Here is a 15,985-nt window from a genome sequence, read left to right as displayed (position 1 = left end):
TTAAACTTATTCATTTATCAATAATGTCATCTGTTGCCTATACCAACAAAAATTATAGTAAAACTTCCCTTTTTAACTACACGACCTTGATTTTTGTTTTGTTTCTTATGACCGATCCCATTGGACTCAATTCATTATATTATTGTTAAAATGAGATACGACATTGAAATTACAATGTTATTGTTTGTCCACTGTTTTGTTTATTATATGTTTATAAGGGTCAAACTCAACGAATGTTATAACATCAAAATGGGCTGCGTTCTGGAGTCTTGCACAAAAACAGAAGAACAAACAATAAAAACAAGAATCTCATTTACGCTTGATCATCATAATCTACACGCATATGAAGTGAAATGAAAAGTGTAAAGAACAATAATTTTGAAAATTTTTACAGTGGCGCATCAATTTTGGTTAAAATAATAACTTTTAAATTCGATTTTTCAAGATAAAATGTAGAATGAATTAAGCTTAACACTACAATTTAAAAAAAATAATTCCTTTTTAGGAATTTTCGTAAAACGAAATGAACCAACTCTCACGGCGAAAAGTTCAAATACCCACACAAATTTGACTTTGACATTAAAAATATTCTTAGAAACCATCATGACTATCATCCGGTTTGAGGTTTGAGTTTGGAAGTAAGACCGGACCACCAAATAGTTGATACTATCAAAAACTTGAAATGCCTCTTTTAATTATCAAGTTCAATGACACTATTCGGGAAATACGGATTAAAAACATATCATCCGAAATTGTAAATTATTCGGATATAAATTCGAATGAATCCGCATTCGAACAATCCGGACTCTACTCTTCATCTTCAAAAATTCGAGGGGGAGTTGAGATTTAAATTCAGACCCAAATTTAAAAAGTCTTACAAAATTTTTAAGTTTTGCTACTAAAATTTTGCACCTAGCTGGATACGGATATGAATCAAGATCCGGATAAACACAAATAGTTTTGGACCTAAAATACTTTATTTGATTATATGGGTATATAAAACTAAATTTGGAATTAAGACCGGAAAACAATCAGCATGATGATAGTTTTGGACCTTAAATACCTCATTTAATTATCCAGAAAAATGACAATATTCGGTACGTACAGATTAAAAATTAGTATCACGATCTGAATAACTGTGAAAATTCTCTTTTAATTACCCAGTTAAAAGCTACCGAAGTAGTAGCCGTAGCTTGATGGTTTGTGCGTTGGACTGTCATGCAAGGGGTCTTGGGTTCAATCACTCCCTAACTTTTTTCACGGGTACTACCTCATGCGAGGAATTGACAAATCCTCCAGGAGTGATTCTTGTCATGAAAAGTGCTTTCTCAAATTAGCCGTTTGGATTCAGCACATAAACTGTAGGTCCCTACCAACTCTGACAACATTACTCACACACAGGAATGGTTTAGAGCTGTAAGTCACTAGGCCCTGGTTCTTCGTGGACTGTTGCGCCACCTAATTTATTTTTTTATTTTAAACCCTACAGTTTGGAAAGTTCAGATTAGAATTCGCTGTCAAGGTCTAGATAACCGGATAGTCGTCGAAATATTGATATTTAGTTAAATGATACTAGTTTTAAAGTACAGATTTAAATTCTGAATCACGACCTGCTTACTGAGTAAATGTTAAAATTTTGACAGTTTTGCACTTGAATTTCCTCATTTATTAATAGAGTAAAATGACATTATTTGGTAAGGAGATATATAAAATCTCTAACAAGGTCCGGATTAGCAGATAGGGGTCAAAATTTTGATGTTTTTGGATCTTAAAAATATAATTTAAATTTTTATTAAAATTTAAATTTTTAAGTTATCCAACACTGATTCAAAAGTATAGATTAACATTTTTAATTAAAACCGGTTAAAACCTGGATGGCCATGAAAATTTAAAAGTTTTTGACCATCAAGATCCGGATAACCGGATGTATGGATCTCAAGTATCTTATTTAATTGATCATACTCAGTACAGGTTTGAGTTTTGAAGTAAGACCGGAAACCATCAAATGGTTGAGATTATCAAATACCTAAAATACCTCTTTTAATTATCAACTTTAATGAAACTATTCGGAAAATACGGATCCAAATTCGGAATCACGACTTAGAGAAATGGATGACTGTGAAAAAATCGTCAATTTTGCACAGCAAATATCTCCCTTAATTATCCAGTTAAATGCCATTATTGAGAAAGTAGATTTAAAAATTCAGTATCAAGATCCGGATAATCAGATAATAGTAACAATTTTGATATTTTTGGATCTTAAATACATAATTTAATTGTTATAAGTACAGTAAGACTGGAAGCCATCAAAATGTTGATTGGATCTTAAATACCTCTTTTAATTATCAAGATTAGTGACACTATTCGGAAAGTACAGATTACAATTTGGAACAACGACCCGGATAACTGGATAACAGTAAAAAATTTAACAGTTTTCTCCTTTAAATGTCTCATTTAATTATTCAGTTCAATACAATTTTTCGGGAAGTAGTTATTGAAATTCAATGTCAAGGTACCCGGAATATCAATTTTCCGGATTGTGGTCAAAATAATGATATTTTTGAACCTTAAATTTCTTATTTCATTAGTTAATTAAATGACATTATTTGGACAGATTAGAATTTCTGATTAAGACCAAAAAACGTAAAAATGTAAATCCGGATAACCGGATATCCGGATAGTGGTCAAAATAATAATATTTTTGGACCTTAAATATCTCATTTAATTACTTAGTTAAATGACATTATTTAGATAGAACAGATTAGAATTTGGAATTAAGACCGAACAACTTCATTATGTTTATCCGGATAACCGGTTAGCCGTCAAAATGTTGATATTTTTGAATCTCAAATACCTCTTGTTTACAATAAACACAAACTCAAGGGGATATTACTACCCTTATTATGCAGAGGCACAGTGTTAGCACTAGGAAGAGGAAAGAGGCTTTGGTTTTGAATTCCTGAATATTGCAGTGACTAGGAAATACAAAGTGTGGTAAGGCATTCCATATTCGCGTAGTACGGCTAAAGAACGAATCTTGTATTTGAAAGTACGGCCGAAATTGGGCGCGAGGGTATACTGATGAGCATTTCTTGAAGGCTAGTATTACGGTTGAACTGTTTAAGGGGATGAATGCAGCTGGCTATTTCACTAGAGCATAAGTCGTTAAAATAACGGTAAAAAAGGGTTAGACAAGATACCTTACGACGATGTTCAAGCGAAGTAAATGAACTTATGATGATATTATCATCTATCAATTAAAATGCTCTACGTTCAATACTATCCAAGAAGCTTAAGTAAGTTGCAAGAGCACCAGAAAAGAGATGGGAGTTGTACTCAAGCTTTGGACGTATGTAAGTCTTGTAGATAACAGCCAGATCATAAGGGGTGAAATATTTCTTACATCGCATAAGGAAACCCAAGCACCTTGCGGCATTTTTGGCGACATCACGTATGTGATCATTCCACAAGAGGTATTTGGTGACACACCTACCGAGAATATCGAGGTGTTCAGTCTTATTGATGCAAGTGCCATCCATGGATAATAGCAACTGGGGTATATCTCGCTTTAACGATACAAGACAGCATTGCGTTTTCGAAGCATTAAATTCCACGCGGTTTTTTAACCCCCCTTGAACAATGCTGTTAAGGTCGGAATTTAATGAGCTTATCAAATTTTGTCGTTGCAGTTCCACATCCAAAGAAGATGGATGTGAATCTGAAAACGAATATGAAAAGCTAAGAGTACTATCGTCAGCGTAACAATGTATTGGATTAGATGTTGCAGTCAAAAGATCATTAATAAAAATGAGAAAGAGTGTTGGAGATAGAGCAGAGCCCTGGGGCACACCAGTATTTATTTTATGGTTTTCAGACTTCAATCCTTTAAATACTACTTGTATTGAACTATCCGAAAGGTTATTACTAATCCAATGAAGCAGGGATTCATGCAAACCGAAAGCATGCATTTTCGATAAGAGAGCCTGATGACAAACACTATCAAATGTTTTTGAAATATCGAGTGCAATAATCTTACTTTCTCCAAAGCGATGTAAAGATTTGCTCCACTGTTCGGTGAGATGAACCATGAGATCACCAGTGGACCTATTGCTACGAAAGCCATACTGTCGGTCATTAAGAAGCTTCCGTTCTTCAAGATATTTCTTGAGCTGATAATTAATCAGAGTTTCCATGAACTTAAAAGAAGGGATGTAAGTGCAATCGGTCGATAATTAGACGGTGAGGAAGATTCGCCTTTTTTGGGAATAGGCTGGACAAATGCGGTTTTCCATTCGCTCGGAACGAGACCTGAGGAGTAGGACAGATGAAAAAGCTTACGCAGTGGTTTTGCCATATACCATCAGATACCATCCGGACCAGCAGATTTGTGTATGTTAAGATCTTTTAGGACTCTCGCTACAGTACGAGTGCGAAAAAAGATTGGTCCCATATTATCACTAACTCGCTCAAGTACAGGCGGAGTCATAACACTCACTGGCAGCGTAAAATTGGTTACGAACTGCCTAGCAAAGCTCTCTAAAGAGCTAACAAAAGAAGTGTCATTGACAACAAGCGTAGGAACCGATGAAGAGGATGAATTCCTCATGTTTTTTACAAATGACCAACATTTTTACTGCCTTTGGGACATTACAGTATTTTTTGCCGTAATTTTTGGTCATGTAAAAATTCGGTCCGTCGAATATGGGCGTTGCATCCCTTCCTGGGTTGTTTGAACTTTTTCCAGCTTTCTTCAGTACGGTTGGGTTTATAGCAATGGAAACTTACCTCTTTGACCCTAATAACCACCTTGCAGCTCGCATCAAACCATGCGTTTTTATTGGATCTGATACTTTTAATCTTGTTCGGTATAAAAGTTCTTATTCCCAGGAGAATTAAACTTGTGATCATATCAGCGCTGGCGTCAACGTCACTATCGAGGAAGCATAGTGACCAGTTAAAGATCCTGAAGTAATTATTTACAGCGTCTCAGTTGGCTTTCTCGTATTGCCAAACGGTTCTTTTAGGAGCTCTTTCTTTAACCGAACAGTTTTGACACGAGAAAGTTGCTGATATAACACCATCAGAAATATTTTTTAAATTTAAACTCTTTGACAGTTTGATTGATTCTCAATCCATTCATTTCCCATTGATTTAAAACACGCTATTTTATCAAAAAGGTAAGTTTTACATCCGAGAAAGTAAGTTAACGAATGTTATCGCTTCTTTTATTACTTTAAGAAAGTTTTCATAATTTCTATGAAATTGTATGAATTTATTTATTAAATTCAGTGGAGAGTGGAATGGCGCCTACAAGCCTATAAACAGAACCGGCCATGTTCACATGATGCGTGATCTACGACAACATTACAAAAACATACAAAAAAGAAAAATATTGTAATGATTTTACGACCTGTTTATGTTTATGTGAACACATAAAATATTCCGAGAAGAACATTTGTAATACAAGAATTCTTTTGAACTTATTCTCAAAAACTAAAAATCTCAACACTTTCGTCTTCCTCACAAAAAACAAAGTTATATTCTCAAATTTAATGATGGATATCAATAAAATAAGAATAAAAACTTATTTTTCTAAATAACCATTAAGTTTGCATTAAACAAAAAAAAACGAACTTTTAATTAATTTTATTCCAAAAATTCGCTCAACTGTAGCAATATTGTAGGTAGTTACTTCCTTTCTCCGTCATCTTCTGATGAATTTGAATTTTTAAAAACCAAGTTTTATGTTAAATAAAAATATAAAAAAGGTGAGTGATTAATAAATCTGCACTCTTTTGTTAACATTTTGCGAAATTACCATCCATGCCTTATATGACTGGGCATCGTTATGACCCTTCCCCCAAAAAGTTCTGAGTCTTGATTTTGATACAAAAATGACCTCAGATATATACGTACCCCAAAAAAAGATGTCAAGTTCAAAAATGAATTATGATGCGATAAGTTAAAGTTAGTATATTTTAGAACTCACCATTCCGGGCGTTGACCAATTGATTATCCACTGTTAAGGCTCGAACATTGAACAGCAACAAAGTCACACAAACCAACACATAATTCATGGTAAATTAGATTTAAGGTGAAACCCGACGTTTTTGACCTCAAATAAACTTAAAATTAAGCACTTCTCTCTATAAAAACAAAAAAAAGATCACTTAAGATCACTTTTCTTTCTGGTATCATAAATTGTAGCACTTTACTTTGATTGATAAAATAATAGTTCTTCTGAAATTTCACTCAAATCCATTCAACACTTCCTGTTCTTTTTTTGCGTTTGTTCTGATGCGAACTTCTTAAGACCGATTTATCAAGTCCATCAGTGACACTTGAATCCAAATCAAAAACTAAACTATATTTCTTATTTAAAAAAACAAAAAATTGCGGAAATAATTCCATCAACTTCTTCATCAAATTCTCAGATGAAAGTTGAATGTAACACTTTTTAAGCCCTCTAGGTAGTAGAATAGAAGAAGTTGTGCAGACAGCCGACTGAAGACACAGGCACTCCAACCTTTTAGAAATTCGCAAGTTTTATTTAGACACGAGTCGAGTAGCCCGCCAAAAAATTATGGATGGACAAAAAAGATACAAAAATCCAATGACCTATTATTCTTGAGCATGAGACAAAAAGATACAAATGAGAAAACAAAAACATCTCAAAAACATAAAAGTTTACGAACAAATTGATGCCTCCATTATTGTCTTAATCGGGTTCTAGTGATCAAGACGCAAAAAAAAAAAATGTATAATCAAAGCTTAATGATTAATTAAATTGTTGGTCTTTATAGACTTTTGTAACCTTAAATGTTCGCTGACTTGATAAAGTTGTTAGAATATCACAAAACATAAGTTTTTTATTTAATTATAATTGCTTGCGCATTTAGTATTTATAAAATTTTATAAAATATCTCAACTGGAAATTTAATTATATATTTGTAAAAATTTAAATTCAAGACTTAACAAACGGTATGGGTCTTAAAAATTAAGCAGACTTTTAAATATTTTGCATATTCATATTTAAGAATTGAATAAATTTAAATTTCGAAGAAGAAAAAAAAGTCTAATGAGCTTGAAGTCTGTGCTAAATATAGTGAGAATAGTGACATCACATTCAGTGGAGGGAAAATAAAATAGTTATTATTATTGATGTTCTTTTGTTTACAATTTTTATTAATTTAGTTCCTATTTGTTTATGGTTGAGTCATAGTATTTTATGTTTAATGAGAATTTATACAAGATGATTTTATTGTGATTTTAATTAAAGTTTGTCGGTGGGTTGTTAGAAATTTTGATTGCAGTTGGAATTTCCAGTTTTATATTGATTGAAGACTTGAATAACGGTTAAATACAAAAAAATACAATTGAATTGAATTTGATGTGAATGAAGTTGCAAAGTGTATGCAAATAGTCACACAAAAGCTCTATGTTGAATTTATGTTATTTCAGGGCATCACTTTAATATTTACAGAAAATTTCAAACATTATGAAATTAAAAATTTTAACTCAGACAATAAATATAAAATAAAATATTATTAAATATAATTGTTAATTTGTAAGCTTTCGAAATTATTATATTTTTTTAAAGAAAAAGTTACGTTTAATAGTTTTTTTTTTATATAGAGTGTAAAATTATTACAAAGTATAATTCTCCAAAAAATTTTCGACTTCGAATTTTTAGTAAGTTTGTATGTTTTTGAATATTATAAAAAGGTAATTTTTGGTTTCAGTTTGCTAACTTTTCTTCGTTGGTATTATGAATGTCTATACTGAAGTCAAGGTTTTATTATTAACTTCCTATAGGAAGTTATTGTAATGGGTCCGATTTGTCAAATTGAAAATTTTGACATTTCTTGACGTTTCAAGGTCCCTAGAGTCGAAATAAAAGATTTTTAGATAGATGTTCGCGACGTTTTTTTCGTCGTCCATAGCTCAAGAACCAGAAGAGATATCGATTTCAAATAAATTTTGTTACACAGATAATAAGGCAGAAAGACGCAGAAAGGGCTCTCAAGAAAATTGCGCGGGTGGTTTTTTTTACCATAGCAGTTTGAAAAAAAGATAAACATTTTGGTTAAGCCTAAATATCTTTCGAACCAATGATGCTAGAGACTTGAATTAAATTTTATTTAATATATTGTAACGTAATACCAAACAAATATATTAAAAAAAATCAAATTAAAATTAACGTTTTTTTTTATAAATCAAAAAACCCGAAAAAAATGTGTCACCCCCAAAATTTTACGACTAAAATATGATTACATCTCCAAAACAATTTTGTGCAACGAAGAATAATGTTTTTGACAAAATGATAAAATTTTGAGAAAAATCGAATGGACAGTTTTTTTTTTTATAAGAAATAAAAAATCAAAAATGATAAGAATTGAATATCGATTCAAATATCTTTTCAAAAACTTGAAATTTAGGCTTCAAACTTATCTTATCTTATAAGAAGTATTGTTTTCAATATTATGAAAAATTTTGAGAAAAATCGAATTGACAGTTTTTTTTTTAAATATTAAAAACCGAACAAAAATTAACAAAAGTTGCTAAAAATTGATTTTCGACTCAAATTTCTTTTCGAAAATTTGAGATAATAGCTTCTTACTAATTGTTACTTATAAGAAATATTTTTTGCAACATTAGGACAAATTTTGAGAAATATGGAATTGACAGTTTTCTTACAAAAAATAAAAACCTAAAAAAAATGTATAAAAGTTGGTAAAAATAAATTTTCGACTCAAATACCTTTTTAAAAATTGTAGATATTGGCTGTAAACTACTTTTTTCTTTCAAAAAATATTGTTTTAAACATTCAGTAAAATTTTGAAAAAAGTCGAATTGACAGTTTTTGTACAATAAACTAAAAACCTAAAAAAAATGAACAAAAGTTGGTAAAAATTGATTTTCAAGTCAAATATCTTTTCAAAAATTTGAAATATTGGCTTCAAAATAATTTTATGTTATAAGAAATATTGTTTTCAAAATTCGGTAAAAATTTGAAAAAAAAAACGAATTGACAGTTTTTTTACAAAAACTTTAAAACTGAAAAAAATTAACAAAAGTTGGTAAAAATTGATTTTCGACTCAAATATCTTTTCAAAACTTTGAGATAATAGCTTCTAACTAATTTTTACTTATAAGAAATATTGTTTTCAACATTAGGACAAATTTTGAGAAAAATCGAATTGACAGTTTAAAAAAAAAAATAAATCTCTAAAAAAATTTGAATAAAACTTGGTAAAAATTTACTTTCGACTCAAATAGCTTTTCAAAAATTAAAAATATTGGCTTCAAACATATTTTATTTTACAGAATTATTGTTTTCGACATTCAGTAATTTTTATATAAAAATCCAACAGTCCGTTTTTTCATAAAAAATAAAATCTACAAAAAAATAGTACTCAAATTTGGTAAAAATTGATACGAGTACATATAGGCAAACTTTTAAGCAAGACAAATCGACAGACGGGATGGGAAGTTATCAGTGTGGGTTGCATCCCAGCCTCTTTGTTTTAAACAGTTGCTTAAGTCATAAAACAGTTAAAACAGTTTATTTCCACATTTTTACTTAGAGAAAAAAGTTTTTTTTTTTTTAATTTTTTTGCAAAATTTTGCTAGTGAAAATTTTAATTGAACTAGAAAGCGTTATTTTTTCGTAGACATTTAAGATTAATACAATTTTTATCATTTTCCATAGAGAAAAATTATTTGAAATCGATATTTCTAGGTCGTTTTTAAGATATGAATTCGATTTATCATACTTTTCTTCAATAATTCTAAACGAGAACCTATTAGAATTCGTAAATTCCAGTAAAATTCTAGGAGCAATTTTCAATAGAACATTGACCTGGAAGGATCACATCAAAAACCGACCAAAACATCAATCCATTTAAAACCAGACTAATGCTAGCAAGGACCCTAGTTATACCTGTTCTCACTCATGGATGCGAAACTTTTTACAACTTCGATTGCATCAGCAAAAATAAACTAAACATAGCCTTTAATAGTATCATTCGAAACATCTTTGGGTTAAGAAGGTACGACCATCTTTCACATTTGCAAGAGATTCCGCTTAATATGCACTTAAATGACTTCATGATACTGTTTTTTTTAAAAATCTTGGAAATACGTCAACCAGCTTATCTCTTTGAAAAAATCAGAATGTCAACATCGAACAAATCGACATCGGTAATTTTGCCACGCTTTTCGTGTTTGACCTCGAAAAGGCAATTTTTCATCGCTGCATGTCGCCTCTGGAACTCACTTCCCACTCATCTGCGGGATGTACGGTCCCTGGCCATATTATTGGACGGACTGCAGAATTTTTATAATTATAAGATTATTATTATTATGGTTATATTTTATGCAAGATGGAGCCCCAGTCACACAGTCTAGTTTACAAAAGATTTCAAACCCATACAGCATAATTGGTACTATAAGGACCTTAGCTAGTAGCAGTTTAGTTTTGATTGGGGTGAAATTTCGGGTGACTTGAAGAAGGCGGAGACTTCCATAGACTTTACCAATGGCACTATTAAGGTGGTCATCCCGATGATAGTGCGATTGAATACTACTCCTAGGTTTCTAGCAGTGCTAACATGTTCAATGGTTTTGTCGTCAAGTTTCAATAGCTTTAAACCCGATAAATCAAAGTTTTTGCGATAGATGGAAAAGGATGCAGATTTGACAGGGTTAAGGCAGAGATAGTTCTTTTTTGTCCACTGTGAAGCTATGGCATCATTTTTAGCCCCAAAGGGTCGATTTAACAGGAGCTGCACATCATCATCATAAAGATGAATTAAACATTTTTTAGCAACTAGTGGTAACTCATTTATGTAAAGTGAAAAGAGGATTGGTCCAAGGACAGATGCCTGTGGTACTCCACTGAAAACAGTGAGAAATGTGGACGAGTATCCATTGGCCACCACGCATTGTTGCATTCCGCTGAGATACGAAAGAACAAGCTTACAGGACTCTAAAGAAAGCACAAAGTAATTCGCAGCTTTCTACATAGAATTGAGTGGTTAACAGTATCAAAAGCCTTTGAATAATCTAACAGTGTTAGCAATGTAACATGATCACTGTCCATAGCCGTTCTTATTTCATCAGTTACAAAAAGTAAGGCAGATTTGCAGCTGCGCTTAGGTCGAAAACCAGACTGACAAGTACTTAACAGGTTGTTGATTGTAAGATATTTTTGGATCTGCCCCAGAAAAGTTTTTTCAAACACCTTCCAAAGAAACGGAAGAATGGCAATCGGCCGAAATTCTGTAGCAGTACCTGTTTGCTTTTTGGGTATGGGAATAATCTTAGCCAGAGGTCTTGGGTTTTATCCCTGCCTATGCCATCTAAAGTCTTTTCACGGGTACTGCCTCTTGTGAGGAATTGCCAAATTCTCCAAGAGTAACTCTTGTCATGAAAAAGTGCTTTCTCAAATTAGCCGTTCGGATTCGGCATATAAACTGTAGGTCACCTCCATTCCTGACAACATTACTCGCACACAGGAATGTTTGAGAGTTGTAACTCAGCACATAAATTTACAGAATAGAGAACACAGCACCTTGAGCGACTAGACTTAACAGCGGAAAGAACAGCGGACAGAAAGAACACTTGACAACGTGGTAGGTTTCGAGACGGTCCCCCATTTGTCTTCTAACTACTTCCATTTTTATTAAAGTCCTTTCTGCTAATTTCAATGTTATTATCTGTAGAACGACAAAAAATCGTATAAGAAAAGTACGAACTTACGCACACAAATACATCTTTCAAAAAAAACTTTGATTTTAATTCTACCTTGAAACGTTGAGATATGTAAAAATTTTCAATACGACAATTTTGATCAATTACAGAAAATTTCAGCAACAGAAACTTGTTGAGCAGTGTTTTTAGTAGTAATTTGTTTATATTGTATAAATATTTTTTAATTGCAGAATGATGTCATCATGTATACTAAACAAATTCATTAACAATAAAATAATTGTTAATAAAGTTATCGGTTTTTTAAATATTTGGGTTTAAATACATTGTATAGTATTTAAAAACTGATATACAAAAAATCCACTGAATATTCTTGTATATTTAACTGTAATTCTTAGGAAATAGCTGAAAAAAAAGGTACGTACGGAATTACACACAGAAAGCTAAGAACTATAGATTTAAATTCTAGGAACTTCAACAAATCGGATAGATTGCAATAGCTTTCAAAAGGAATTTTAATAATATCGTACTACAAAAATTTTATTTCAATACATCAAATAGATTGAAAATTATGACATCTTTCCCATCTGTCAAATTTTAAACTGTCAAATTCTGTTGAGCAATGACTTAACGTGTGTTAGAAGTTGTGAATTTAAATACAAAGAACAATGGATCGTGAACAGTAAATATCCATGAACAGTGATTTGACTGAGAATTTGTAAATAATGGTTGAACAATATGTTCACTGATATTTTGACATCTGTCAAAAACTGCCTCAGTTTTTTAATTTTTTGTTTGAAAATGTTGGTTATCATTGAGTCTTTGTTTTTTACATCACAGTTACTTGACATATTGTGATACTTCCAGACTTATTCCTTTTTAATTTTTATTTCAAGGTCAGCAAGATTTTAAGAAAAATGTATTTTAGTTCTCAAAAAAAGTTTGTTTTGTCGCTTGAGAAATTATTTAGATGCACTGATATTTTCTTAAAACTTAAACTTAAGTATGGATATTGCAGTCTTAATAATGTTAGTTCGTGAGAAGTATTTATTTACAGTAATTGTGTTAAACGTCAAATTCTGACGATATACAAATTTAAAAAAGTATGCTATGGCAATCCGATTCAAAATAGCGTGAATTAAAGTTAATAATTATATTTTACAATTATTTGGATTATTTGGGGAAGGTGCCAAATCGAACTAGAAATATACCTCCTAGGAATTAAAACTACAAATAACGTTATTTTACACAATTTAAGTATAGTAATAGATTAAAAACAATTATTTCCCTACAAATTTCCGACCGTAAAATTAAAAGACATCACAGTTTTGTTGCAATTTTGATTTGTCCTTAAATGGCGCCCGGGTAAAAAAATCAAACTTTCGAAATTAAATCAGTTTTCTTTGAACTGAAAACTTTTGTAAATAATAAAAGGTAATTCATATTTTTTGTGAATTATAAATCAGCTACCGGTCGATGGGAACTTTATTTTAATTTCAATATTTTAAATAAGCATAGGAACAAAAATAATAACATGAAAAATCATTTAGTAGGAAACAATATGAATCACAATAGTTCACACAATTTTCTAATTGTTTATAACTTGAAATTCACTATGCAATTAAAATGATTTTTTGTTTTTATCAACAAAGTACTCGTATATTGAAATATTTGTATCAATCAAAGCAATGAGACATTAACACTTTTTGTTTAGAATATAAAAGATAAATAAAAATAGTCACTGTTATTAACTTCCACAGAATATTAATGCAATTGGAATTCATGCAATAGGAATGATTTTATTTAAAAATTGCACTTTGTTCATTTAAAAAACATTACCAACAAAAAAAAAATACTTTATTCTTCACTGTACCGTGTCGTCAACCGTCGTCGTCCGTACGAACTTAGCTATCGACACTGAATAAAGTCAACAACAAATCCAAAACTCTGATTTAGTTGTTCAGATTTTAATTTTGGTTTCGGATGTGAGTCTGGATGAACAACACCTTATTTTTATTTGTCTACTTACCTTTGAAGACCCTAGTATTGGTTGCATGAAAAAATTTGTATTAAATTTTGTTCATTAAAATAAAAAAAAGTAGCTTAGCATTAAAGTTTTGGAAATTATTCTACATTTAGCTCAATTAAAAGATGTAACGAACATTTTTTGACAGGCATTCGGATAAATATGGATAAGACGGTTGAAATCCGAACTATAAGGATTTTGTCGAGTATTCGGATAAAATCGAATATATAGATTAAATTGAGGTTGATGCTATGTCTACCTTTATAATGTTGTAATGAATCAAACTCAATCCGGATTTCAATTTGAATCTGGAATGTTGGGATAATTGCTCCTTGATCTAGATCGATTTCAGATATCCGGAGTATTTGAACAAAATTTCAATTTAAAAATGCGGAAGTTGGGAATTTCTTTTCAAATACTTGAATTGAAGCAAATACTTAAGACTCTGATTGTTGTTCTTCATTCTGTTCACTCCACATATTGTTGTGTGTTGTATACCTTTTTGCAAACATTTCGCTCATTTCGAGAATTGATATTTTCTATAGTGCTTGATGCTGACATATGTTTGAAAGTTCATCACCTAGAATGTCATCCTCTTACAACTGAATCAAGTGTGTTGTTGGAATCATGCATCATGGTGCTTTGGAAAAAAGAGTTCTCTGGAAAATTTCAAACAAATTCTGTCATGTTTTGATGATGATGTAGGTGTCAACCGTGTGCACCTGGAAATTTGTATTTACTTTTTGATTCCCTTTTTCTATTCCAGAAGTTCACTATAGCACTCTGTCAAGCATTTAACACCAATATAAGTGAGAACTTAGTGGAGTCATAGGGTTGAGTGAATTTGCGCACGCCATGCTGCCAATACCTATGTTAATAATAGCACCACCGACACGATGACTACGACTACGCCTGATGTTTTGAGAGTCATGGAATCATGATCTACTTTAGAGCAAAGCTAATGAACTTCCTTCTAAGCTAGAGTTTATGTTTAAATTTAAGTGATATAGGTACCTACACATGTGATGATGATAGGAAAAGGTATTCTTAAAAAGAAATGGATTTGTACTTGTTGAATATACATCATATTCGTAGAAAAACAATTTGAAAAAAACTTTAATCGGATAATCCGGCTATTGAAAATATCCTAAATAATCTTGGATTCATTTTCGGAAGACATAATTAGGTCATATATCAGGATGCTGATACCTATATGCGAAATTCGAGATGTGTCACTATCCGGATTTGTTCGGATACCTTGATCTAGACTAAAATTGATGTTCAGTTTGATGAATTTTGTGCATAAATCTAAATAAATCTGGTTTTTAAGAAATGGAGGCACACTGCTATTCAGAAATAATACAACAGCATAGTATGTAAAATGTAAATAAAGCTTATGTGATAGATATCCGGATAAATGAAGAATTCAAAGTCCGGACTACCTGAGTAAACACTTTAGAAACGGTTTTGAGCGCACTTTCCTTAGTTCAAGTACATTTAGGTATTCGGATGGTAGAGATAGCAACTAATTCTTTTCACTGTCACTATATCCAACTATCCGAAACTATCCGGATAGCGTCAACTTTCAAATTACGCTTATACTTATGTCACATCTGCTATGATCCAATTTGGGCATCTTATAACTTATCCAACACTGTTTTTGGGTATTTCAATAGCAAAAGTATTCAAATCGAACTTCTATTAATCCGGATCTCAACTCTCTCTTTCATTGTAATCCGTATGATCACAATAGTGGATTCCCATTTTAGGAAATATATGAGTTTCATATTTGGCGTTGTAATAAGAACAGATTTTGTTCCTAATGTTTAATTTGAAAATTCGGACAATACGGACTAAAAGTTAATAAAGAAACCAAATTTACTTCTTCAAACAGTTTTAACCTTAAAAGTTCGACTGCCTCTTAAAAAAAGAGAATAGAACGAACACACATTAATACCTTATTTCATTCTTAAACATTGTCGTGGTAAGAAACATTTTGCGCTTTAGTGATTTTAATTTGACGATGAGATGCTTTATGTTCTTGCATGACGGAATAAACCGACTTTACCAATTATTAATATTATTCAGCAAATAATTCTACACTCTTATTATTATTATAAGACATAAGACTTTTTTATTCGTTTCTTCCCTATAGTAGAGTATAACTCTATGCTCAAAGCACAACTAGAAAACCGTTAACCAGATAATGACCCCCTCAATAGGAACACTCTCTTTAGAATAAAGGTA

At 31.3% G+C, this 15,985-nt stretch overlaps 1 protein-coding gene across 4 annotated transcripts in view; it reads right to left on the bottom strand.

Annotated features, from left to right (window-relative positions):
* The window catches only part of LOC129949610 (uncharacterized), a 50,506-nt gene extending 36,884 nt beyond the window's left edge, over positions 1-13,622 (bottom strand). Inside the window, exons 1-2 of one of the 4 annotated variants that reach the window (XM_056061173.1) lie at positions 13,586-13,622; positions 5,990-6,146 (exon numbers count right to left, since the gene is read on the bottom strand). In XM_056061173.1, the coding sequence (XP_055917148.1) occupies positions 5,990-6,077 (88 nt within the window). In that variant the 5' untranslated portion in view covers positions 6,078-6,146; positions 13,586-13,622. Of the gene's footprint in view, positions 1-5,989; positions 6,147-6,215; positions 6,447-13,568 lie in introns of those variants that run through there. The other 3 variants (XM_056061174.1, XM_056061171.1, XM_056061175.1) reach the window with 3 other exon arrangements.
* Positions 13,623-15,985: the final 2,363 nt, after the last annotated feature.

This window comes from Eupeodes corollae, chromosome 3, assembly GCF_945859685.1.
Source record: "Eupeodes corollae chromosome 3, idEupCoro1.1, whole genome shotgun sequence".
In the NCBI taxonomy this organism is placed as follows: Eukaryota; Metazoa; Arthropoda; class Insecta; order Diptera; family Syrphidae; genus Eupeodes; species Eupeodes corollae.
The sequence above is the reverse complement of the archived record's forward strand: the minus strand, read 5'-3'. Positions and strand labels throughout refer to the sequence as shown.